The sequence below is a fragment of the Salvelinus alpinus genome, chromosome 38 (assembly GCF_045679555.1).
Source record: "Salvelinus alpinus chromosome 38, SLU_Salpinus.1, whole genome shotgun sequence".
NCBI lineage: Eukaryota > Metazoa > Chordata > Actinopteri > Salmoniformes > Salmonidae > Salvelinus > Salvelinus alpinus.
Genome location: NC_092123.1, coordinates 2,288,323 through 2,315,287, shown reverse-complemented (window position 1 = coordinate 2,315,287; position 26,965 = coordinate 2,288,323). Strand labels below are relative to the sequence as shown.

Genomic DNA, 26,965 nt, shown 5'->3' with positions numbered 1-26,965 from the left:
ATCAGTGGTATGCTGCGTACATTTAATGAACAGCTTTCCTACAGGTGAACGTCTTGAATATCATCATACTGTACATACTAACTCATAGTTGGAACGCAAACTTACAAAGTGAACTAATACAAGTCCTGTCCTAAATAACCAAAGTATGGGAGGGTGGTTAATGAATCCTTTATTGTGTTATTTACTATCGTATCTTACCGTATCTTACTTTAGATATCATATCAAGTCCTAGGTTGCAAAGCTACCACTAATTCACTAAAGTTACCGGAATTTTCAGTAGTTTTGGTAATTAAAATGTAATCTTTGGTAACTTTGGTCATTTACTCAAATAACTTAAAAAATATATATTCATATATGTATACATTTTTTATATCTGTGTCCATATTGTCCATGACTTTCTAGTGTATAGACCATATCGTTCAAGAGAAAATAGGCTAATTAATGAAAAAAAGCATCTAATCAACAATGGCATTTTTTTCATTTAACTCTGCAACTCTTCCAACTATTGACTTTTTTCACAACTGCCACCAGTTTGGTGACAAAACAGTTACAACAAAGACATAAAAGTGTGTAAAAAAATATAAATGTGTTTTATGCTGAAACCCTCATATTAAACACCAATGGTATTCACTAAGTTGATGGTTTATATTTTAATAATATTTTACAGGTTTTTCATTCAATTTCCTATTTTAAAATCTTATGCGATTATTTTATACATTTTACATGTGATAAGGCCACATAGAGGGCCATATATAATTACAGACACCTGTGATAAACTGAAGTACCCAAAATGACCTGTAGATGTCATCTGATAAAATACAAAAAGAGAGCTACCAAAATCCTGGTAGTTTACTGGTAAACTTTGAAAGTTTCCAGTATTATACAGTACTGTGCAAAAGTTTTAGGCTGGTGTGAAAAAATGCTGTAAAGTAAGAACGCTTTCAAAAATAGACATGTTAGTAGATTATATTTATCAATTAACAAAATGCAAAGTGAGTGAACAGAAGAAACATCTACATCAAATCAATATTTGGTGTGACCACCCTTTGCCTTCAAAACAGCATCAATTCTTATAGGTACACTTGCACACAGTTTGAAGGAGCTCAGCAGGTAGGTTGGCCCAAACATCTTGGAGAATTAACCACAGTTCTTCTGTGGACTTAGGCAGCCTCAGGTGCTACTCTCTTCATGTAATCCCAGACAGACTCGATGATGTTGAGATCAGGGCTCTGTGGGGGTCATACCATCACTTCCAGGACTCCTTGTTCTTCTTTACACTGAAGATCGTTCTTAATGACTTTCGCTGTATGTTTGGGGTTGTTGTCATGCTGCAGAATACATTTGGGGCCAATCAGATGCCTCCCTGATGGTATTGCATGATGGATAAGTGTCTGCATGTACTTCTCAGCATTGAGGAGACCATTAATTCTGACCAAATCCCCAACTCCATTTGCAGAAATGCAGCCCCAAACTTGCAAGGAACCTCCACCATGCTTCACTGTTGCCTGCAGACACTCATTCGTGAACCGCTCTCAGCCCTTCGGTGAACAAACTGCCTTCTGCTACAGCAAAATATTTCTAATTTTGACTCATCAGTCCAGAGCACCTGCTGACATTTTTCTGCACCCCAGTTCCTGTGTTTTCGTTCATAGTTGAGTCGCTTGGCCTTGTTTCCACGTCGGAGGTGTGGCTTCCTGGCCCCACGTCTTCCATGAAGGCCACTTCTGACCAGACTTCTCCAGACAGTAGATGGGTGTTACCAGGGTCCCACTGTTTTCTGCCAATTCTGAGCTGATGGCACTGCTGGACATCTTCCGATTGCGAAGGGAAGTAAGCATGATGTGTCTTTCATCTGCTGCAGTAAGTTTCCTTGGCCAATCACTGCGTCTATGGTCCTCAACATTGTCCGTTTCTTTGTGCTTCTTCAAAAGAGCTTGGGCATCACATCTGGAAACCCCTGTCTGCCTTGACATTTCTGCCTGGGAGAGACCTTGCTGATGCAGTATAACTACCTTGTGTCTTGTTGCTGTGCTCAGTCTTGCCATGGTGTATGACTTTTGACAGTAAACTGTGTTCAGCAACCTCACCTTGTTAGCTTACCTGCCTAAAACTTTTTCACAGTACTGTACCCTCCCTTTGCAACCCTAAGTGAACCACATTACTTTTCAAGAATCCTGAGGCGCTAATTTTGTTTACGTACAGTCCCATGGAGATTCTGATCAAATCTTGTAGAATGTCCATTTCACACTATGGTTGTTCACCAACTTTGAAGAACAGACAAGCATTAGAAAATGAACACACACAATAAACTCTGCATGAGAGGAGAAACAAAAGTTTACCACATCATAATACATAGTAATAATAAATAATAAATACATCCATCTGAAAGATTAAGACACCATTGGGCAGCCCAAGGCAGAGAGAGAGAGAGAGGGAGCAGAGAGAGAGGGAGCAGAGAGAGAGAGAGAGAGAGAGAGAGAGAGAGAGAGAGAGAGAGAGAGAGAGAGAGAGAGAGAGAGAGAGAGAGAGAGAGAGAGAGAGAGAGAGAGAGAGAGAGAGAGAGAGAGAGAAACTGACAAGAAGTACTAGTCCTTACATGGGTGTTACGGCTTCACCATCTCACCACCTGGCTGCTGTAGTCCTCTGTGGTGGCTACACCTCCCACCTCCTCCCCTTCCACCCCCTCTATCTCCCTCTCCTCCTCCTCCCTCCTGGCTTTGGAGATGGGGGCTCTGTGCTGGTGTAGCCGCTGCCTCTCCTGCCTCCTCCTCAGCCTCTGCTCCCGGTGCTGTGTCTGGTGGCTGTACTGGTACCTCCGGAGGAACAGCTCCTTGGCATACTCGTACAGCTCCACGTCCAGGGCGTTGAGCCCCTCGATGCGCCGCCGCAGAGCCCCCTCCCCCACCCCCACGCTGGCCGCCCGCGTGCTGTTGATCTGCGTGAAAGCCTGGATGAAGCGCAGGCCGAACGTCCGCTCAAACAGGTACTGCGTCTTGCGCTGGAACTCGGTCAGGCCGTAGAAGGCCATGTTGCGGAGGTTGTTCTTGGCACTGGCTAGTAGGACGCGGCCGCGCTCCCGTTCGGCGCCGGCGGTGAAGGTGGAGACGTTGTAGCAGCCCACCAGGCTGAGGTCGGCCAGCATGCGGACCTGCCGGTTGTTGGCCAGGTTGGAAGGGCAGTCCATGAAGTTGGTCAGCGTGACCCCGGTCCAGTCGTCGCCACTGTAGCAGGCGGGCAGTTCGTCCTGGGTGGGAGAGCGGCCGTCACACATGTGCAGGGCTGTCTTCCAGGTGGCGCCGCGCTGCACGTGCTTCCACTCGCTCAGGTAGCGGGAGACAGGGTCCCTCAGCATGGTGATGTAGTAGAAGTTCCTGCAGCAGCAAAGACAGAAAGAGACATTAGTTTCAATATTTGCTTCCCTTCCATGTCTCCTTTCCTTATCTTATTTCCTCCGTGCTCTCCAATCTGTAATGACAGAACTGGGAAGTGGGAGAGTTAGAGAGAGTGAGACTGGCACACGTCTTTCACTTTCCCTCCCTCTATCTAACACTCACTGATGAGCTAGAGGGTGGCAATGAGCTATAATTATTTGACCATGTGAGAGAGAAAAAAGGTGGAAATGGGGCGATGAAAAGAATGAAGAAAATATAATATTTCTCACATTTAAAAATAGCCAGCATTAGAAGTCTGATAACTCTCTCTCCTAACAGTGATCCTAATGAGCTGAGAGCACAGTGGGCTATCTCATTTTTAACACTGAATAAGAGATATTTCTCATCTTATTGCTAGGCCTCCCTAGCTCCTGAATATGCATACCCCGGTACCTTCCTTTCACTACATAACAAATAGCTACATTTAAGTAGGCTTTTTCATTGCGCTCTACTGTACTTTTTCGGAAGATTATCAATTTATCGAACATCCAATCCCTAGAGGATTTTTCCTAAATCAATAAAGGGAATATAGGCTAAAGATGAGAGTGTAGTCAGAGAGATCCCCTTCTATGTATATAGAATCACTTCTTCTAACACAGATCAACCCGGACTGCAGTATTTTCTACATGATCCCGTAGTCAAATAAAGTAAGGGAAACGTTTCGGGCACTGGAAAAAATAGTAGCCCCCCCTTGACAGGTAGTGACGGGAGTTTGAGAATTGAGATCAAGACTAAAACCTTGAAAGCTGCAACTACATGGAGTCAGACTGTGTCAAACGTAGAGCGCTGCTTGTTTCCACTTCCAGATTCCTAACGGCCAGCTGCTAGAGATTTATGAGGAGCGGGTAGGACAGAAACTGAGTTGCTTACATTTTGCCTGAACAGAAACTGAGTTGCTTACATTTTGCCTGAACATAAACTGAGTTGCTTACATTTTGCCTGAACAGAAACTGAGTTGCTTACATTTTGCCTGAACAGAAACTGAGTTGCTTACATTTTGCCTGAACAGAAACTGAGTTGCTTACATTTTGCCTGAACAGAAACTGAGTTGCTTACATTTTGCCTGAACAGAAACTGAGTTGCTTACATTTTGCCTGAACAGAAACTGAGTTGCTTACATTTTGCCTGAACAGAAACTGAGTTGCTTACATTTTGCCTGAACAGAAACTGAGTTGCTTACATTTTGCCTGAACAGAAACTGAGTTGCTTACATTTTGCCTGAACAGAAACTGAGTTGCATACATTTTGCCTGAACATAAACTGAGTTGCTAACATTTTGCCTGAACATAAACTGAATTGCTAACATTTTGCCTGAACATAAACTGAATTGCTTACATTTTGCCTGAACATAAACTGAATTGCTTGAACAGGATTTTCTCAACGGTGAGCAATAGCGTTGAGTAGTCAGAGTACAGTATGTCAGATGTTGTCTCTATACTGATGAACAAATATTGATTTCTACCAAACCTCTTAGGGGTAATTAAGAAAAGTGAAATGTCAGTCTGCACCACTGAAGTGGTAATAATGGCTCTGTGACAGTCATTTAAAGAACCATCTGACTGTTGACCTTTTGGTGCAGGGGACACACACACACCACCCTCAAAGGTAATTAGGAGATTATTGTCAGGTGGCAGACTACCATCGACCGAGATTTTAATGTGTCAGCATAAATAGATCCTAACAAAGTTTTTTCTCATGACACACATGCGCGAGCGTGCGCGCACACACACACAGACTCACACACGCACACACACGCACACACTGACTCACATACACGCACAGACTCACACACACACACACACACACACACACACACACACACACACACACACACACACACACACACACACACACACACACACACACACACACACACACACTCCAAGCCGTATTGGATATCCGACCACGGCACAGGCTGTAAATGAATTAAACTGGCAGCTTTGATACACTGAGAGTGTGGGGAGAGATGGACACACACACCCACAGCTGTACAGAGAGATGGAGAACACACTCCCAGAGCTGTACAGAGAGATGGAGAACACACTCCCACAGCTGTACAGAGAGATGGACACACACTCCCAGAGCTGTACAGAGAGATGGAGAACACACTCCCAGAGCTGTACAGAGAGATGGAGAACACACACCCAGAGCTGTACAGAGAGATGGACACACACTCCCACAGCTGTACAGAGAGATGGAGAACACACTCCCAGAGCTGTACAGAGAGATGGACACACACACCCACAGCTGTACAGAGAGATGGACACACACACCCACAGCTGTACAGAGAGATGGACACACACACCCACAGCTGTACAGAGAGATGGAGAACACACTCCCACAGCTGTACAGAGAGATGGACACACACTCCCACAGCTGTACAGAGAGATGGACACACACACCCACAGCTGTACAGAGAGATGGACACACACACCCACAGCTGTACAGAGAGATGGACACACACACCCACAGCTGTACAGAGAGATGGAGAACACACTCCCACAGCTGTACAGAGAGATGGACACACACTCCCACAGCTGTACAGAGAGATGGACACACACTCCCACAGCTGTACAGAGAGATGGACACACACTCCCACAGCTGTACAGAGAGATGGACACACACTCCCACAGCTGTACAGAGAGATGGACACACACTCCCACAGCTGTACAGAGAGATGGACACACACTCCCACAGCTGTACAGAGAGATGGACACACACACCCACAGCTGTACAGAGAGATGGACACACACTCCCACAGCTGTACAGAGAGATGGACACACACTCCCACAGCTGTACAGAGAGATGGACACACACTCCCACAGCTGTACAGAGAGATGGACACACACTCCCAGAGCTGTACAGAGAGATGGACACACACTCCCAGAGCTGTACATGTGTGTGTGTGTGTGTGTGTGTGTGTGTGTGTGTGTGTGTGTGTGTGTGTGTGTGTGTGTGTGTGTGTGTGTGTGTGTGTGTGTGTGTGTGTGTGTGTGTTCGAGGGACAGAGTCGTTGGGAAGGTCAGGGCATCAATCAACAGTTAATAGAGTCCGTCATCAAACAATCGAGTGTTCAGCTTTATCTTGCTGTGCAAAACAACAGTGCACACTTTGTTTCAACATGCACACTTTGTTTCAACATGCACACTTTGTTTCAACATGCACACTTTGTTTCAACATGCACACTTTGTTTCAACATGCACACTTTGTTTCCACATGCACACGTGTGGCATGTAATTGTCTTGGGCGAAGATCATATTCTGTAACAGGATGGATGTTGACTTACAGACTGGCTACACTCCATGCATTTACATATATACTGAACCAAAATATAAACGCAACGTGTAAAGTGTTGGTCCCATGTTTCATGAGCGGAAATAACAGATCTCAGACATTTTCCATTCGCACAGAAAGCTTATTTGTCTCACATTTTGTGCACAAATTTGTTTACATTCCGGTTAGTAAGCATTTCTCCTTTGCCAAGATAATCCATCCACTTGACAGGTGTGGCATATAATGAAGCTGATTAAACAGCATGATCATTACACAGGTGCACCTTGTGCTGGGGGACAATAAAAGGCCACTCTAAAATGTGCAGTTTAGTCACACAACACAATGCCACAGATGTCTCAAGTTTTGCGGGAGTGTGCAATTGGCATGCCTACTGCAGGAATGTCCACCAGAGCTGTTACCAAAAGCCACCTCCAATGTCGTTTTAGAGAATTTGTCAGTACATCCAACCGGCCTCACAACCGCAGACCACGGGTAACCACGCTAGCACAGGACCTTCACATCCGGCTTCTTCACCTATGGGATCATCTGAGACCAGCCCCCCGGACAGCTGATAAAACAAAGCCCTTCTGATTGGCTGGGCCTGGCTCCCCAGTGGGTGGTCATGTGAAATCCACAGATTAGGGCCTAATGAATTTATTTCAATTGACTGATTTCCTTGTATGAACTGTAACTCAGTTACATTGTTGAAATTGTTGCATGTTGCGTTTATATTTTTGTTCATTATACTTGTTTCATTTCTACAGCACAGAAAGAACTCCAGTCACTTGAAGCAGACCAGAGCCTGAGGGCTTGCTTTACCGTGTTAGCGCCAGTCATCTTTAAAAGGGGATGAAATCGAAATAAAACAAGCTGAAAATGTGAAACTCCAAAACTATTTAACGCCAAATTGTATATACTCTGTGTGCTTATACATATATTATGATCCCTTATAAATGACACTCAAACAATGCTTAGGGTCCATCATATTTTTGATCAAAATTATTTTCTTTTTTTATCACAGAAAATCTGGTGAGTTTATGTCAAATGGTTTTATATTTTTGTATGTACATAACGTGTAATATCGGGATGCAAACTCAAAATGCAATACATTTCAACTCTATATCTGACATGGTGCAGGTGTCTTCTTTTGAAGCCCATAACCACGTGTGTATAATTTTCTTTCAAAGAAGATTTGTTTAAGACTACCAAGAAACACTCTGTGTGACCCTTATTCAGCGCACTGCAGTAAAAGGTTAAATGCTGCAGGTACATGGACAGATCTAGCTTACCAACCTCTAACCGGTACTTTAACCCTGACATTAGATGACCGTCTACACTGCAACTCCCTCCCACTGTTTAAACAGCTGTTGCGGGTTGCTACTCCTCTAATGAATATCTGTGATTTCTACTGGGTTTCCATAATGGAATGAGACAGCTCGGATTCTATTAGTGTGCCTGGAGGACTGATCCTGTCTGATGACTTCATAGAGAAACAAACTACTATTCGCACAGAGCTCAATCAGAGAAGCAGGTAAATACATTTGATTGATTGATTGATTGATTGATTGATTGATTGATTGATTGATTGATTGATTGATTGATTGATTGATTGATTGAAATTAGCCCGGCTACTCTCTGTGTTGCTCCACAAAATCCCCGATTAACTTCAATTCAAGTTGTGTTACAACAAGGAATATGAACATGTAGTGTAAGAAGCCGAAATAACTTAATATTTATAACCATGAAGTCACTATTTATTGAGATAAAATATCAAACCAAGCAATATAGGGAAAGTAAGTAAATGAGCAACAACGTAATTCACTACTACATAATCATTTTCATTCAGAAGAACACCCCCCCTCATCTCCTGGCATGGTCAATGCAATGGCTGTGTCTAAAATGCCACCCTATTCCATGTAGTGCACTTATTTTGACAAAAGTAGTGGAATGTATAGGGAATAGGGTGCCATTTGGGATGCATCTGACCCAGTGGCAGAGAGAGGCCTCTATCCACCCTAATAAGATGAGTGCCTCTCAATCATTCATAACTGACCATTTCAACACTCTGAGCACTCTGGACAAGCAATCAATACTGCCCTGCCAGGACTCCCAGTGTCTGTCTGATCGATGGTTGAATAAAGATAATTGGTCAAAGATAAAAAATAAAAAAAATGGGCGAAGTTGGCTTATGGAATTTAACACGGCTGGAGTTGTATCCACTGGCCTTCAGTAAACTATACACTGTCTGCAGTGTCTGCTGACCTTTTAGACACGTTTCTCTGGTTCAGAAATGTCTGAGGGGAACAGAGGGTGTTATGGGTACTCAGACCCAAGATAGTCGGGAAGATACTTGGACACAAACTCATATGATTAAAAAATATATAACTCTAAGAAAACAGTATGCTGCTATATCGAAGCACTCAATGACTAACATAAATGAATGGATGGGACACTTAAAACAGGAGCAATAGTTGTTGAAACACCTTGTATTCCCATATGTCTATTTCTATGCCCCTCTTATGGCCTGATCTCCAAGTCTCCTTCATCTGCAGTGCCGACAGCCTCTCATTGATTTCCCGGAGTGTGTGGGGCGAACTTGACGCTCTTGCTGTCTCCCCCCTTGCCTCCCCTCACCTCCCCCTCGCTTGCTTAGGCTTTCAAGGAACTCACGCCGTAGAGGAAATGAGGAACATGGGATCAATATTAGCCAAGACAATTCTCATTCATTACTATTAAGGAAACACACTGGCTTGATGAGGTGGAATTGAGTCACTTACTGGAAAATGGCTCAAATCAAATACAATTTTATTTGTCACATGCTTCATAAACAACAGGTGTAGACTGACAGTGAAATACTTACTTGCGGGCCCTTCCCATCAAAGGAGAGATTATTTTTTTATAATAAAAAAGAACAACAAGAGGAATAAATACACAATGTCGATGCACAGTGGTAATTGAGGTAGATATGTACATATAGGTAGGGGTAAAGTGACTAGGCAACAGGATTGATAGTAGCAGCAGTGTATGTAATGAGTCAAACGAGTTAGTTCAAAAAGGGTCAATACAGATAGTGCGGGTAGCTATTTGGGCAACTATTTAGCGGTCTTATGGCTTGGGGTTAGAAGCTATTCAGGGTCCTGCTGGTTCCAGACTTCATGCACTGGTACCACTTGACGTGCGGTAGCAGAGAGAACAGTCTATGACTTGGGTGGCTGGAGTCTTTGACAATGTTTAGGGCCTTTCTCTGGCACCACCTGGTATAGAGGTCCTGGATGGCAGGGAGCGTGGCCCCAGTGATGTACTGGGTCGTACGCAATTCCCTCTGTATGTGCCTTGTGGTTGGATGCCAAGCAGTTGCCATACCAAGCGGTGATGCAGGCTAGCTCGGTGATGCAGGCTAGCCAGTTAGCCTGGAGCTAGCATCGAGCTAGGCCCATCTCTGGGCCAGCCGAAGAAATTCATCAGATAATTCCTGGGCTTCAATACCTCTTTTGCCAATTAGCCTGGACCCTTTGCTGCCGACACGGAGCCCGCCGATCCATCACGACTGGTCTACCGATGTAACCGTCCCAGGGGGTTTCTGTCCCGAAGCAAGCACCAGTTAGCCTGGAGCTAGCCTCGTGCTAGGCCCATCTCCCGACTAGCCGAAGAAATCCATCAGATAATACCTGGGCTTCACTCACTGGATCCTATGATCACTCGGCTACACATGCCTCTCTCTAATGTCAATATGCCTTGTCTATTGCTGTTTTGGTTAGTAATTTCACTGTAGAGCCTCCAGCCCTGCTCAATATGCCTTAGCTAGCCCTTATGTTCCACCCCCCACACATGCGGTGACCGCACCTGGCTTAAATGGTGCCTCTAGAAACAAAACCTCTCTCATCGTCACTCAATGCCTAGGCTTACCTCCACTGTACTCACATGCTACCATACCCTTGTCTGTACATTATGCCTTGAACCTATTCTTCCGCCACCCAGAAACCTGCTCCTTTTACTCTCTGTTCCGAACGCACTAGACGACCAGTTCTTTTAGCCTTAAGCCGTACTCTTATCCTACTCCTCTTTTCCTCTGGTGATGTAGAGGTTAACCCAGGCCCTGCAGCCCCCAGCATCCCTCCCATTCCCCAGGCGCTCTCATTTGTTGACTTCTGTAACCGTAAAAGCATTGGTTTCATGCATGTTAACATTAGAAGCCTCCTCCCTAAATTTGTTTAATTCACTGCTTTAGCACACTCCGCCAAAAAGGAAGGCCACCAAAAATCCTGAAAATTCCATCCCTAACTATAACATTTTCCGTCAAGCTAGAACTGCCAAAGGGGCGGAGCTGCAATCTACTGCAGAGATAGCCTGCAGAGTTCTGTCATACTATTCCGGTCTGTGCCCAAACAATTCGAGCTTCTGCTTTTAAAAATCCACCTTTCCAGAAACACGTCTCTCTCTCTCTCTCCACTTGTTATAGACCCCCCTCAACCCCCAGCTGTGCCCTGGACACCATATGTGAATTGATCGCCCCCCATCTATCTTCAGAGTTCGTACTGTTAGGTGACACAAACTGGGACATGCTTAACACCTACAATCTAAGCTAGATGCCCTCAATCTCACACAAATGATCAAGGAACCTACCAGGTAAAACCCTAAATCCGTAACCATGGGTACCCTCTTAGATATCATCCTGACCAACTGATCAACTTGATCATCCTGACCAACAGATCACCGACCATTTCGAATCTCACCGTACCTTCTCCACTATGCAATCTGGTTTCTGAGCTGGTCATGGGTGCACATCAGCCATGCTCAATGTCCTAAACAGCTTCAACGACATACAACACTCCTTCTGTGGCCTCCAACTGCTTTTAAATGCTAGTAAAACTAAGTGCATGCTATTCAACAGATGGCTGCCTGCACCCTCCCGCCTGACTAGCATCACTACTCTGGACGGTTCTGACCTAGAATATGTGGACAACTACAAATACCTAGGTGTCTGGTTAGACTGTAAACTCTCCTTCCAGACTCACAATAAGCATCTCCAATCCAAAATGAAATCTAGAATCGGCTTCCTATTTCGCAACAAAGATCCTTGACTTTGGCGATGTTATTAACAAAATAGCCCCCAACACTCTACTCAGCAAACTGGATGCAGTCTATCACAGTGCCATCCTTTTTATCACCAAAGCCCCATATACCACCCACCACTGCGACCTGTATGCTCTCATTGGCTGGCCTTCACTACATATCCGTCGCCAAACCCACTGGCTCCAGGTCATCTATAAGTCTTTGCTAGGTAAAACTCTGCCTTATCTCAGCTCACTGGTCACCATAGCAACACCCACCCGTAGCACGCGCTCCAGCATTTATACTGCACTGATCATCCCCAAAGCCAACACTTCCTTTGGCCGCCTTTCCTTCCAGTTCTCTGCTGCCAATGACTGGAACGAATTGCAAAAATCTCTGAAGCTGGATTCTTATATCTCCCTCTCTAAATTTAAGCTGCTAGGGAGTCCTCAATGTAGGTCTCCATAGCCTTGGTCTCCGGAACCGGAAGAGAGTACAGTCGTCCCCGGGGTGGAGTGGTGCCTGGGAAAAGATTATTCCCATAGTCATATGGTTGCTGCGGCGGCAGCGAAGTGGCCCGGGCCTTACTGAACACCTCCCGGGGGTCCTGGTACTCCACGGGAATGGCGGAGAGGTCCGGAGCAACTTCCGAGGCCCCAGGAAGACGTCCCGGGGCAGGCTGCGCTGACTTCAGGCAATGGGCATGGCAGAACGGGCTCCAGCCCACCCATGATGGCACCGGCAGACCAGTCAATGAGGGGATTGTGTTGCTGCAGCAAGGAGAATCCCAATACCACAGGAACCTGAGGAGACTTAATGAGCAGGAAATGGATCATCTCACTGTGGTTCCCTGACACACGAAAGTTGATGGGGGTGGTATTATGGGTAACCCGGCCTACAGAGCGCCCGTCCAGTGCTCTAACGTCCATGGGAAAGGAGAGGGGCTGTACCCCAGAACCTGAGACCATCCTACCCACCTCGTGCCTGGCGACAGCACCCAGCTGGGGAATAGCGAAGCAGGTTTGGGAGGCACAGCATTCCCAGCCAAACCGGATTTTTGTGCCTGACTCAGTCCACTCGGCGGTCCTGGAGTGGGCCCACTCCTCCAGGCTTGCCTGCCACCTGGGCTCCCAGCGGACACTGGCTTATTGTGCAACAATGCTTTTGGTGGCCTACCATGGTTCCTGCCGTCTCCGCATTTGTCGCCGCTTGCATGGTCTGTGCACTGAATAAGACTCCTCGGCAAGCTCCAGCTGGTCTCCTCCAACCTCTGCCTGTCCCTCACCATCCCTGGTCCCACATCTCCCTAGACTTTGTCATGGGTCTCCCCCCATCTGATGGCAACACCGCCATCCTGACCGTTGTGGATCGGTTTTCCAAAGCCGCATACTTCATTCTTCTCCCCAAGCTACCCTCTGCCAAAGAGACGGCCCAGCTCATGGTGCAGCATGTCTTCCGGATCCATAGACTGCACGTTGACATGGTCTCCGCCCGGGGTCCTCAGTTCTCGTCCCGGTTCTGGAAGGCATTCTGCACCTTCATTGGGTCGTAGGCCAGCCTGTCCTCCGGGTTCCACCCCCAGTCCAAAGGCCAGTCGGTGCGAGCCAACCAAAACCGAGAGACAACTCTGCACTGCCTGGTCTCCGCCAACCCCACCACCTGGAGCCAGCACCTTGTGTGGGTCGAATACGCCCACAACACCCTTCCCTGCTCTGCCATGGGTCTATCACCTTTTGAGTGTTCCCTGGGGTATCAGCCCGCTCTTCCCTGAGCAGGAAGAAGAGGTCGGCATACCTTCTGCCCAGATGTTTGTCCGCCGCTGTCGTCGTACCTGGAGGAGAGCCCGGTCGGCCCTTTTCAAGACCACCTCCAGGTATCGACGACAAACGGATCGCCACCGGACCCCGGCTCCCGTACGCTTCGCATACATCCCACCTTTCATCTGTCCAGGTAGGACACCAGGTGGCGCCTCTAGAGGGGGGTGGGGTACTGTCACACCCTGATCTGTTTCACCTGTCTTTGTGCTTGTCTCCCCCTCCAGGTGTCGCCCATCTTCTCCATTATCCCCTGTGTATTTATACCTGTGTTCTTTGTTTGTCTGTTGCCAGTTTCTTTTGTTCGTGAAACCTACCAGCGTTTGTTCCCCTGCTCCTGCCTGTTTCTTGCTCCTGTTTTATAATTCTTCCCGGGTTTTGACCATTTTGTCTACCCTGACCCTGAGACTGCCTGCCGTTCTGTACCTTACCCCACCTTACTGGATTATTGACCCCTGCCTGCCCTGACCTGTATTGTCCTGTATTGACGCTTCGCTTATTTGATGGCTTGTCAGAGGTCGTAGCCGAATTGCTTATAAGCTTCCGGATTAGAGTCCTGCTCCTTGAATGTGGCAGCTCCATGGGTTCTGGTTGGGATATGTACGTACGGCCACTGTGGGGACAATGTTGTTGATACACTTATTAATGAAGCCAGTGACCAATGTGATAAACTCCTCAATGTTATTAGATGAATCCCGGAACATATTCCAGTCTGTGCTAGTGGAACAGTCCTTTAGCCTAGCATCTGCTTCATCGGACCACTTCCGTATTGAGCGCATCACTGGTACTTCATGTTTGAATTTTTACTTGTAAGCAGGAATCAGGAGGATAGAGTTTTGGTCAGATTTGCCAATGGGAGGGTGGGGGAGAGCCTTGCATGAGTTTATGTGTGTGGAGTAAAGGTGATGTAGAGTTTTGTTGCATTTAGTTGTACAGGTGATATGCTGGTAAAAAATTAAGTAAAACTAATTTCTGTTTCCCTGCATTAAAATCACCAGCCATGAGAAGCACCGCTGTATGTACTGTATGTACATTTTCCTGTTTGCTTATGGCCCTATACAGCTCATTGAGTGCAGTCTTAGTGCCAGCATCGGATTGTGGTGGAAAATAGATATAGAAAAATATAGATGAAAAATCTTGGTAAATAGTATAGTCTGCAGATTATCATGAGGTATTCTAACTCAGGCAAACAAAAAGTTGAGACTTCCTTAACATTAAAGATCATGCACCAGCTGTTGTTAACAAAGAGACACACTGTCATGTGTTAGTTGTGCAGAGGTGAGAACGGAGGCAGGCGCAGGACACAGAACTGAGTAAAATAACGTACTTTACTCTGGAAAAATAATCAGCAAAAATAAATCCACGCAGGGATCACAAACCCTAACACAACAGACTAACACAGAACCGGGAACAATCAAGCACAAAACATAATGAGAACCAGAGGGTTAAATATGGAAATAATAATAATGCAATGGGAACCAGGTGTGTACAATCAAGACATCACAAATGGAAAAAGAAACGTGGATCGGTGGCAGCTAGAAAGCCGGTGACGACGACCGCCGAACGCCGCCCGAACAAGGAGAGGCGCCAACTTTGACGGAAGTCGTGACACACACTCCTTCCTATTTTGTCTTACCTGAGGCTATCGACCAGTCTTGACGATGCATGGAAAAACCAGCGAGATGTACAGTGCATTCGGAATGTGTTCAGACCCCTTGACTTTTTCCACATTTTGTTACGTTACAGCCTTATTCTAAAATGTATTAAATAGTTTTTTCCCTCATTAATCTACACACAATACCCCATAATGACAAAGCAAAAACAAGTTCTTAGACATTTTTGCAAATGTATAAAAAAAAACGGAAATATCACATTTAAATATGTATTAGGAAAGGAAAGGGGATACCTAGCCAGTTGTACAACTGAATGTATTCAACTGAAATGTGTCTTCCACATTTAACCCCTCTGAATCAGAGAGGTGCGGACCCTTTACTCAGTACTTTGTTGAAGCACCTTGGGCAGTGATTACAACCTCGAGTCTTCTTGGGTATGATGCTACATGCTTGTCACACCTGTATCTGGGGAGATTCTTCCATTCTTCTCTGCAGATCCTCTCAAGCTCTGTCAGGTTGGATGGGGAGCGTCGCTGCACAGCTTTTTTCAGGTCTCTCCAGAGATGTTCGATTGGGTTCAAGTCCGCGCTCTGGCTCGGCCACTCAAGGACATTCAGAGACTTGTCCCAACTAGTCTCCCAGTCCCTGCAATTGAAAACAATCCCCACAGCATGATGCTGCCACCACAATGCTTCACCGAAGGGATGGTGCCAGGTTTCCTCCAGATGTGACGCTTGGCACTCAGGCCAAAGAGTTCAATCTTGGTGTCATCAGTCCAGAGAATCTTGTTTATCATGGTCTGAGAGTCCTTTAGATGCCTTTTGTCAAACTCCAAGCGGGCTGTTATGTGCCTTTTACTGAGGAATGGCTTCCGCTTGGCCACTCAACCATAAAGGCCTGATTGGTGGAGTGCTGCAGAGATGATTGTAGAAAAAGTCAAGGGGTCTGAATACTTTCCGAATGCACTATGTATTATCCATGTCCTTGTTCAGCCACGACTCCGAGAAACATAGAATATTACAGTTCTTCAGTTTGTTCTCTAGTGACTGTACGTTCGCCAACAGAACAGAGGGTAGAGGCGGTTTATTTGCTCGTCAACATAATCTCGTCAGGATGGCAGCTCGTCTGCCTGTCTTGTGCTGTCGCTTCCTCTTTCGAGTCCCGGGGATTAGCAGCAAGTCCAGAGCTGTCGAATCATTGAATTGTCATCCATAAATTGTCATCCAAATCGAGGTTAGTGGTCACTGTTCTGTCCAGAAGCTGTTTTCGTTCCTAGGAAATTATGGCAAACACGTTGTGTACAAAAAAGTTACGATCAGTGTAACAAAACACTCAAAAAGCAGAATTGGTCAGGAGCCTGTAAAATGGCTGCTATCCACTGCAGCACCATCTCTTACTCTTCTGCTGTGTTGACTGTTTTAAGTCTGTGCACTAAGTCCCCCCATAGGAAGTTTGGCCAAGCTGAGACTACTGTCTGTGATTCCAATCCAATGAGGTGAATAAGTCCATCAGACATTTTCATAAATCACGGTTGCCTGACCTGGTACTTGTGTACTAGCGGTCCTAACCTACCCTTACTTCTGCCATATTGTGTGATACTGGTAGATAAGAGGTTTGAAAGTTGTGGATGTTTCTACTTCACACTGAAGCTAGGGTGTTGATGATTCTTGGGGAGTGTAGCACACAACCAGTGCAAATCCAATTCAAAGGTGTCACTAACATCACACTGAAGCTACATTCACCCACATAGGCTACACAAGCCGTACCATTTTCTATCATACACTTTCATATTCACAATAACCCAATCGGTTGTCCTATTCCCAAACTTAACACCCTCAAACACTCTCCAACACCTCTTTCTGGTGTGTGAATTAGCTTCCCTGCAGGAGACCCAGAGGGTGTGAGTTTGTGACCTGTTCCCCAGCCCCCCTGCAGGAGGTGGAATTTCCTGCTGGGAATGGAGGTTGTGTCCTTGAACCGTGCAGTTTCGTGTTTGTATCAAGCACGTTGTGATTGGTAGAGGCAGCAGGCCAACGGTGTTAGACAAGAAATAGAAAGATAGTGAGAGATGCGATTTAAAAATATATATATTATTTAACTAGGCAAATCAGTTAAGAACAAATGCTTATTTACAATGATGGCCTACCCCAGCCAAACCCGGACAACGCTGGGCCAATTGTGCGCAACCCTAAGGGACTCCCAATCATGGCTAGATATGATGCAGCCTGGACCAGGGACTGCATTGATGCCTCTAGCACTGAGATGCAGTTCCTTAGACCGCTATGCCACTCGGGAGCCCAAAATGAAGACATACCAGAGCTAACCACTAACTAACTGATCACTAACTGGCAATTAACCATTCACAATGAACCATTAACCAACCAACCACTGGTAATGTTACTTTACTTAGTGGCAGATTCATTCAATACTTACTGTAGGGGCCTGAAAGATTGTCAAAACAGGGAACTGAACATAAATCACATCGCCCTAAACATTTCTTTCCGAATATTAGAATGTCAGTATGGGAGTTATATTAGTGTGGGAAACGATCAGATGGGAGTTGGATCATCAGTGTGTCCATTGAGCCAGAGCCACGTGGAGCTGTGTGACTACTGCCAACAGCCAGACTGTGGGAGATATCCTCCCCAGTCTGGTCTAGAGATCTACTTAATGAACCCTCGCAGAGAGAGAGAGAGAGAGAGAGAGGCAGTTACAAATTTTTTTGAATAATGATTTGAGAAGAATGGGTAGAGAGGGACAGGGAGGGACAGAGACACAACGACACAACAAAGAGCTGGAGCTCTGCATTATAAACCCTCGCTGCACCACAGGGTCTAAGAAAAATACAAACAGAGGGTGAGAGGGAGAAGTGACAAAAAAGAGGCAGGGAATGATACGGTAAGATGAAAAGAGCATAGATACTACATATACAAAGCTCCTTCTTAGAGACTGCAGGGAGGACAACTCCACAGGAGTTGAAAGACCTGCCTGAGCTGTCTGTAGAGTAAGGTCAGATCCTAGAAATAGATTGAAACTCATTCCAGTTCTATGGGTCAGACTGACCTCCTGTCCATTCACACTCCCAGCACTGTCCCCGGCCCGTACAGCCAAGTGTGGGAGTGAACAGATCCATTCACTCTAGTGTGAGATTGATTTTGTTAAATGACTGATTGCTGCTCAAGCCAGTTCCAGGATTGGAAGGCGTTGTTGGGGTAATTAACTTGTAATGACAAGAGCCCAGAGATCATCATGGTCAGGTAAAAAAAACGAACTAGCCCCAATTATGACAACTGAGCTTACTAAGTCCTCACTGAGAATGTTTGATACAGAGCATCAAGTAACGTCAGAGCACTAGGCAGAATGGGACTGGTAGTGTATCTCTCTCAGTGTGTGAGTCCCAAATGTCATCCTATTCCGTAAAGGTCACTAGTTTTAACCAGAGCAATATGGGCCCTGGTCAAAAGTAGTGCACTATATAGGGATTAGAGTTACATTTGGGACAGAACCACTGTTTCTCTTCCTGAATGTATATGACTGTCACCATGTATTAGGGACCAATCAGATCCCTTCTGCACTCTCTCCTGTTCGACGGCATCTGTTCGACGGCGTGTATATAGTCTCTCTCCACAGATGAAGCGTGAATGATGATGCAACACTCATTTAAAGCAGGGAAAGATGCTACGTGCTAGCCAAGCATGAACAGCTGTGTGTGAAATCCTTTTTTCCTTTAGAGATGCTGTGATAACTTAACACCATTCGTTTGGCTGATGTTGTTGGATTAAATAGAGTCGTGCATATTAATTGAGCAATTAGTTGACGTGACTGAACAGATAATAGAATACCTTCCTACAGTGCTCGCACGCGCACACACACACAGGCACATACCCACACACGCCCACGTGCCAACACACACACACACTCACACACACAAATGCCCACACACTTACTGCACATCCACAGTACAACGTGCAGTCCATTACAAGCCCACGGGAGAATAGGCAGAAAAGGTATGTTACTCCATACGGCACAGATTCATTTCAGATTGAGTAGACAGAGAGAGAGAGAGAGAAAGAGAGAGAGACAGAGAGAGAGAGAGAGAGAGAGAGAGAGAGAGAGAGAGAGAGAGAGAGAGAGAGAGAGAGAGAGAGAGAGAGAGAGAGAGAGAGAGAGAGAGAGAGAGAGAGAGAGAGAGAGAAAGAGAGAGAGAGACAGAGAGAGAGAGAGAGAGAGAGAGAGAGAGAGAGAGAGAGAGAGAGAGAGAGAGAGAGAGAGAGAGAGAGAGAGAGAGAGAGAGAGAGAGAGAGAGAGAGGGCTAACTGTGGTTCTCTGATGGTCTCAGATCTGGGATGCTATTTCAGGAGCTACAGGAAAGCCCTAGGGATACTGGTGTAGAGACAGTGGAATAAAATGAGAGATTTACTGGGTAGATCTTGGGTAGTGCATGTGTGTGAGAGAGAGAGAGAGAGACAAACTTTTGTTTAACCATTTCACTTGCTTTGACAATGTAAACATATGTTTCCCATGCCAATAAAGCCCATTGAATTGAATTGAGAGAGAGAGGGAGAGAGGAGAGTGGGAGAAGGAGGGCGAGGGTAAGAGGGCGGGGGAGAGGGACGGTGGGTGGGGGGGGGGGGGGGGGACACCAAAGAATAATGGACTCTCCAGTGAGTTACTTGGACCACAATTTATTTCAGCCTTCACTTTCCCCCCAGCACAGAGCAGCGCAAATTTCTCAATTGACAGAAACCTGCTTTTGTTGCAAAGACTTGTACATTTCCTAAAGATAAACTATACAAGTCAGGAGCACAGCAGCCTGTCAGGATTGTAGTTAGCATGTCACCTTTCTCTTTATCACAGTTATCAGAAAGACCATGTACTGCTTATGGAACTACATACAGTAATACATGGAACCACAGCAATGGCCTACAGACACAGATGGCCAAACAAGTAATAATGCAACCACATGTCACTCATGAGCATGTCCTGATTGTTTCTCAGAAAATAACTTGGTATGGAGACTTGAAAACAGTCAAGTTATGTCACTATTTCAAATGACCTTATATTAGAGAAACCTGTGTACTCAAAACACTTCTTGATAAGACAGAAAAAGAGAGGGGAAAGGAACAAGTAGAAAGAACATGAAGAACAACAGGCTTGTATTCGGGACTTTAGTGACGTGCTGTACATACACATGAAGAACAACAGGCTTGTATTCGGGGCTTTAGTGGCGTGCTGTACATACACATGAAGAACAACAGGCTTGTATTCGGGACTTTAGTGACGTGCTGTACATACACATGAAGAACAACAGGCTTGTATTCGGGACTTTAGTGACGTGCTGTACATACACATGAAGAACAACAGGCTTGTATTCGGGACTTTAGTGACGTGCTGTACATACACATGAAGATCAACAGGCTTGTATTCGGGACTTTAGCGACGTGCTGTACATACACATGAAGAACAACAGGCTTGTATTCGGGACTTTAGTGACGTGCTGTACATACACATGAAGATCAACAGGCTTGTATTCGGGACTTTAGCGACGTGCTGTACATACACATAAAGAACAACAGGCTTGTATTCGGGACTTTAGTGGCGTGCTGTACATACACATGAAGATCAACAGGCTTGTATTCGGGACTTTAGCGACGTGCTGTACATACACATGAAGAACAGCAGGCTTATATTCGGGACTTTAGTGACGTGCTGTACATACACATGAAGATCAACAGGCTTGTATTCGGGACTTTAGTGACGTGCTGTACATACACATGAAGAACAGCAGGCTTATATTCGGGACTTTAGTGGCGTGCTGTACATACACATGAAGATCAACAGGCTTGTATTCGGGACTTTAGTGGCGTGCTGTACATACACATGAAGAACAACAAGTTTTTGTATAAATCGGGATCTGCTCCTTAATCTGCCTCCAGATGATAAAAGGATGTAATCTCTAATCTCCCGTAAAGGAGTGTGGAGATTACTACTATCCTCTGAATACCTCTGCAGAATGCATGATATTACATTACAATGGAATATATTACGTTCTGATTAGGGACTGATACATTTTTGTAATATGATCCTAACCAACAACACATTGGTTTTTTGAAAGACTTCCCAGGCAATTGCTGGGAGAAAGTGTTGCTGACACAAGACTTTATTAAGGCATATGATCAATTGACCAACTTCTATGGGAAATAATAACTGAATGGACCTTTGGTCTAGTTCAGGGTTTCCCAAACTCTGGAAGGGGCCTCCCCTGGGTGCAGGTTCTGTTTTTTGCCCTAGCACTACACAGCTGATTCAAATAACCAACTCTTCATCAGGCTTTGACTAATTGAATCAGCTGTGTCGTGCTGGAGAAAAACCCCAAACGTGCACCCCTGGGAGGCCCCAGGACTGAGTTTGGGAAGCCCTGGTCAGGTTAACTCCAGATCTATAGAAACTACACAGAGGGAACACACTAATGACAGAATTACCTTATACCAACTTGGCTAATTAAGGTCAGAAATCATACCTCTCTCTCTCTCTCTCTATCCTTCTGCGAAGAAAAAACGGGTAAATGAGTGTCAGAACCGGGATGCTGTGTCTAATGATGTGTGAAGAGCATGCTCCGAGCTCTGTGTGCATGTGTGTGTGCGTGCGTGTGGCTGATCTACACAGAGTGTCTGGAACACACACATACCTCGGAGTGTGAGACATCTGCTGTACATGAATACACCTGGGGCTACACCTCCACTGATAATCACCTTCTGATCATATATTATCCGTTTTATTGACTTATTCTTATTCATTTTCGTCCTATCTGATGTGACTTCCTTGTTATATGTGTTTGTGAAATGGGTTGTAAATACAGTTAGAATTTCAATCTACCCTCTGAACTAACTGGGAGAGGAGCTTACATAAAACATCCTTCTCTTCAGATGGGAATCTTGAGCTGAGAGATTTAACAGATGAGAAATTGACTTAAGTGCAGGACAAGATTAATGTCAGAAATTTGCCACCAGATGGGTTTTTTCTCATTTTCTCATGGTCTGCTTTGGGTCCCAGTGCCAGTGAAACGTGGAGGAGGAAGACAACGCTGAATCATCAGTGTACTGGATTTTGTGCACAAAACCCATATTATTAGACTACTAGGCTGCTGTGGGTCCTGGGTAGGATGTTTAATCTCTCCTCCTATAAAACAAAGCAAAATGTTAATAATATATTTGTCTATTCTAGTAGTGGTGTCTCTTTATGGAAGAAACACATTAGCCAATGTTCACAGGCTCTGAGTAAAAGCCGTGTCCGTCAGCCTCAGGGTTCATTTCCAATGAATTGAAGAAGAAAAAAATGTCAAAGATAATGTGCGGTTTTCCAGTTCATAGCCGGTGATTCAATGCAATTTGAATTTGATTGTTCTGAGATGGAATTGACTCCAGAACAGGTAATTATGTTATCTTTATACTTGGGTGAGACAGTGAGGTTTGCCTCCTCTCTCTCTCTCTCTCTCTCTCTCTCTCTCTCTCTCTCTCTCTCTCTCTCTCTCTCTCTCTCTCTCTCTCTCTCTCTCTCTCTCTCTCTCTCTCTCTCTCTCTCTCTCTCTCTCTCTCTCTCTCTCTCTCTCTCTCTCTCTCTCTCTCTCTCTCTCTTTCCTACCATTGCAGCTGACCGTGCAAGAGCAGAAGTGACAAATTAAGCAGATTCTAAGGCTGGAGCAGTGTGTTGCTGCTTTGAGCAGCACGCCATACTGGACTCTGTGGCACAGTGCTCTTATTAGTAATTGGCAGTAACCTCACATGACTCACTGATGCGGTTGGTCAAGTGAAGGTAAATTATGTGGAAAGTAGGACGGAAGTCAAGAAGGGAGGGAGGGAGGGAGGGAGGGAGGGAGGGAGGGAGGGAGGGAGGGAGGGAGGGAGGGAGGGAGGGAGGGAGGGAGGGAGGGAGGGAGGGAGGGATTTTAGCATTAGGGCAGAGCCTAATCCTGATCATGTTGGTTAGGAACAGGAGATACATCCACATTCACCCACGGTGGGCGTTCCAACGAAAGTAGTCTGATGTGACAGGATCTGCTGGGATGGATGTGACCTTTCATGCGTTAGCCTGACTGAAGCGTCCCATGCTCTGGAGCTGCATGGGGACTGCCTGGAAATGCCAACGTTGTCAGAGCCCTGGCACCAGCCCTGACACAGCCTCGACCAGGGGAGACCAGATGATGGGGTGTCTGTGAGATGACCCGAGGGCAACAATAGACAGATGGCAGCTTTGGCTCCACTAAAGACCATCATGTCCCCATAGATGCTCCATGCTAGCCTATAGGCACGGAGACTCTCAGAGTGACAACCTCTCAATTTCCAATGTCAAGGCCCAGTGCAGTTAAAAACATGTTTTTCATGTGTTTTATATATTTCCCCACTATGAGGTTGGAATAATACTGTAAAATTGTGAAAATTATGATAGTGCCCTTTATAGTAAGAGCTGTTTGAAAAGGCCGCCTGAAATTTCAGTCTGTTTTGGTGGGATGGAATTTTGGCTTGCCTGACTTGCCTAGACCAATAAGAAAGAAAGTTCCAAACCTCTCTGCCAATAACAGCTTGTTTTCAGTTTTCCCCTCCCCACTCAGACGACACCCAGACAATCTTAGCAAATATCTTTGTTGAGAAATTGCTCTTTGCTAACAAGCTATTTTTGTTTATATTTGACCATTAAAAAAATGTCTCAAATGAAGGTAATTAATTGCTACCCAGAAATGATTTGATATGCAGATAAAAATGACTGCATTGGAACTTTAACAAACCAGTGCCATGGTTTTAGTCTGTTTGATCTGTTTCATTTCCATGCTTATTCTTCTTATACAAGCAGATCATATTTCTGTAATACTTAAGTGCATTGTTACCAGATTTACTGTTTTAAGTTTTACTATGTCAGTCTTTATGGTCTTTGATAACACCCTCATAATCATTGATTATCTTTGAACTCTTGATACCAATAAAAACCATGGGGATAATCTACAGTACTCTACTTGTATTATCCCTATGGTTACAGTACATCCTAAAGCTACAGTAAGAAGTATGGGATCAGGACCAACAAGAGGACAAATGCACCAACAAAAATACAAGAAGATTAAATGATTGTAATGTCAAGCAGAACCTAAAAGTAAAAACGGAACAAGTTTTCCTTTTTTTAACTAGAAGTGTTTCAGCCTTTCTACCCCAGAATGGAATTACCCTGACATAGGTGCAGTTTATAATGTGTTTATAATGTGTTTATAACCATTTATAAAGGCGTCATGTACAGTAGCCCTCTGTGAGGATAACTACTGCCTGTTAAAGCCTTCAGAAAAGTGCAAATTCATTTTCAACAGGAACATGAGTGCAAGGGCGGAAATTGGTCATATCTTTAGTCAAGCTCCTTGTCTTCTATACGTTTAATCAAGCTTGTAGCACGCTCTATTCAGAAGAGAGGCTAATCATAGTCTTTTAATACAAAGCATAACGATTTTAATCAGTGTTCATGCTGAGTTGGAACAAAAGCCTGCCCACTGCAGCCCCTGAGATCCAGGGTTTTCCACCCTCTGCATGCTATTGTTCCTGTTATAGAAATGTAGTATAGGCTACAATATTCTGTTATAGAAATGTAGTATAGGCTACAATATTCTGTTATAGAAATGTAGTATAGGCTACAATATTCTGTTATAGAAATGTAGTATAGGCTACAATATTCTGTTATATAAATGTAGTATAGGCTACAATATTCTGTTATAGAAATGTAGTATAGGCTACAATATTCTGTTATAGAAATGTAGTATAGGCTACAATATTCTGTTATAGAAATGTAGTATAGGCTACAATATTCTGTTATAGAAATGTAGTATAGGCTACAATATTCTGTTATAGAAATGTAGTATAGGCTACAATATTCTTTCAAACCTATCTGATCATTGGATTGAATTCTGTCGATGTACACTTGCATCTCACACTGTTTCTCCTGGCCACAAACAGTTTAGGCTCTACTGATTAGCTACAGGAACAAGAATCAAATTGAGACCCCCTACCGTCCGTTCCTCTGAGCATCCTTCTTGTCTTTCTTGTTCATCACTACAGGCACGCAGTTAGTCAGCTCGGTCCAGTCCGCATGCAGACCACAACTCCAACCAGTAGAGAACCTGGAGAAAAGCCAGGACTCCGCTTTGCCCGGGCGGTGACAGGTACATTTCTTCTGTCCGGGCATACAATCACACGGCTGTTCGAGGTGAATGTTTCTGACAAGGTGTCGTCCGAAAGTAGTCCCACCGGTCTTCTGGATGTGGAGGAACACTATAACGTCATCTCCTTTGATGTTGAAATCCACGTGTCGCTCAAGGTCTCGTTCAGTAAAATTGAATTTGGACAGAATTTTTGAGGAACCCTCCTCGTCCAGGCCATCTTGGTACGCGTAAATGTCGTCCCCCGAGTGATATTGGCGGAACATTCCACTCAACTTGTCCCCAGTTAGAAAGCGACAAGAGTTACTGCCGGCTGGACAAATGTACTGATAGCCTATCATCAAGAAGACCACGGCCAGTATCGGAATCAAAATTAGTTTGTTTGATTTATCCTCCATTGTGCGTGGTGAAATAGTCATGCCATTGATAAAAACGGTAACATAAAGTCTCCAGCCAAACCAAATGCTCCAACTCCTCGTGCACCCTGCTTCATCGTAGTCTAGATGGTTACAGTTGTCAAACTTGATGTCTCCTTTGGGGCGATGCACGTCTCTCTAGACAGGCAGCCGATTTATTTCCAGCAGCAAAATGTAATAATTAACTGTTCCCAACGCTGTGGCAATGTATCGTCTTCTATTGTCAGAAGCAAGGGAGACATTTGTGAAATTTGAAACGGAGACATAGCCTATCCAGGGTAGTCTATCTCACGAGCGCGTAGCTGATTCAACATCTTCTTCTACACGGCTCTGTCCGGAGGCGGCGAGTGCAAGCTCGCATAAGTGTATCACGCTGTCATTAGTAGCATAACCACCAGGCGCACACGCACTACCCATGCATCTCTCTATAGCCGACCAGTCCACTGTTCATTTGAAACCTTTGAGTCACCGCGACAATGTTTTTAAATAATAATTTTGTGTCGCTTAAGGCCGGCTCTTCAAGTCAGCATCTCAACAACAATTGTTCATCTGTGCGCAGGACAATACATTGAAAGCGGAGGATAGAGAACCCTCTGCATATGAACCAATCATTTATTATCACTTGCTGCAAAATTAACCAATCCATGAACATAGCCTACGTGAAATACCCATACCCAGGCCACCATACCAATGTTCGCAGTGAAACATTACTTTTTAAGCCAATCCAAACAGGGGATATGTGATTATGCCTATAGACCTACACCGGCCATCCCCATTAATGGAAATCAAATTCCTTTGCGGTCAGCTTGCAAAGGAGTTTCTGATGTCAAACTTCTGGTTCATCAAATTCCCAATAGTAACTACATGACTGTTATACAAATGTTGTATGTCTTCTTGGTTTTAAAGTGAGCCCTGTGCTGACCTGAACGGTCTATACTAGGCTATAGCGTTTCAGAACCTTGGACAGGTCCAATAGCGACAGACAGTACCTAGATTATAGGAAAGCAAAGCACCTTTGTAACCAGTACATTAGTGTGTGTATGTGTGTCAAATCAAATCAAATCAAATGTTATTGGTCACTAACACATATTTAGCAGATGTTATTGCTGGTGAGGCAAATTGCTTGTATTCCTAGCTCCAACAGTGCAGTAATATCTAACAATTCACAACAATATAC

At 44.9% G+C, this 26,965-nt stretch overlaps 1 protein-coding gene across 1 annotated transcript; it reads right to left on the bottom strand.

The window, feature by feature from the left end:
- LOC139566389 (heparan-sulfate 6-O-sulfotransferase 3-B-like) lies at nt 1-26,327 on the bottom strand. The gene is made up of 2 exons (XM_071387513.1): nt 25,223-26,327; nt 1-3,371 (listed from the first exon to the last, which is right to left on the bottom strand). Exons 1-2 carry the CDS (start codon nt 25,789-25,791, stop codon nt 2,612-2,614), a joined length of 1,329 nt encoding a protein of 442 aa, XP_071243614.1. The 5' UTR covers nt 25,792-26,327; the 3' UTR covers nt 1-2,611.
- Between the last annotated feature and the right edge of the window lie 638 nt (nt 26,328-26,965).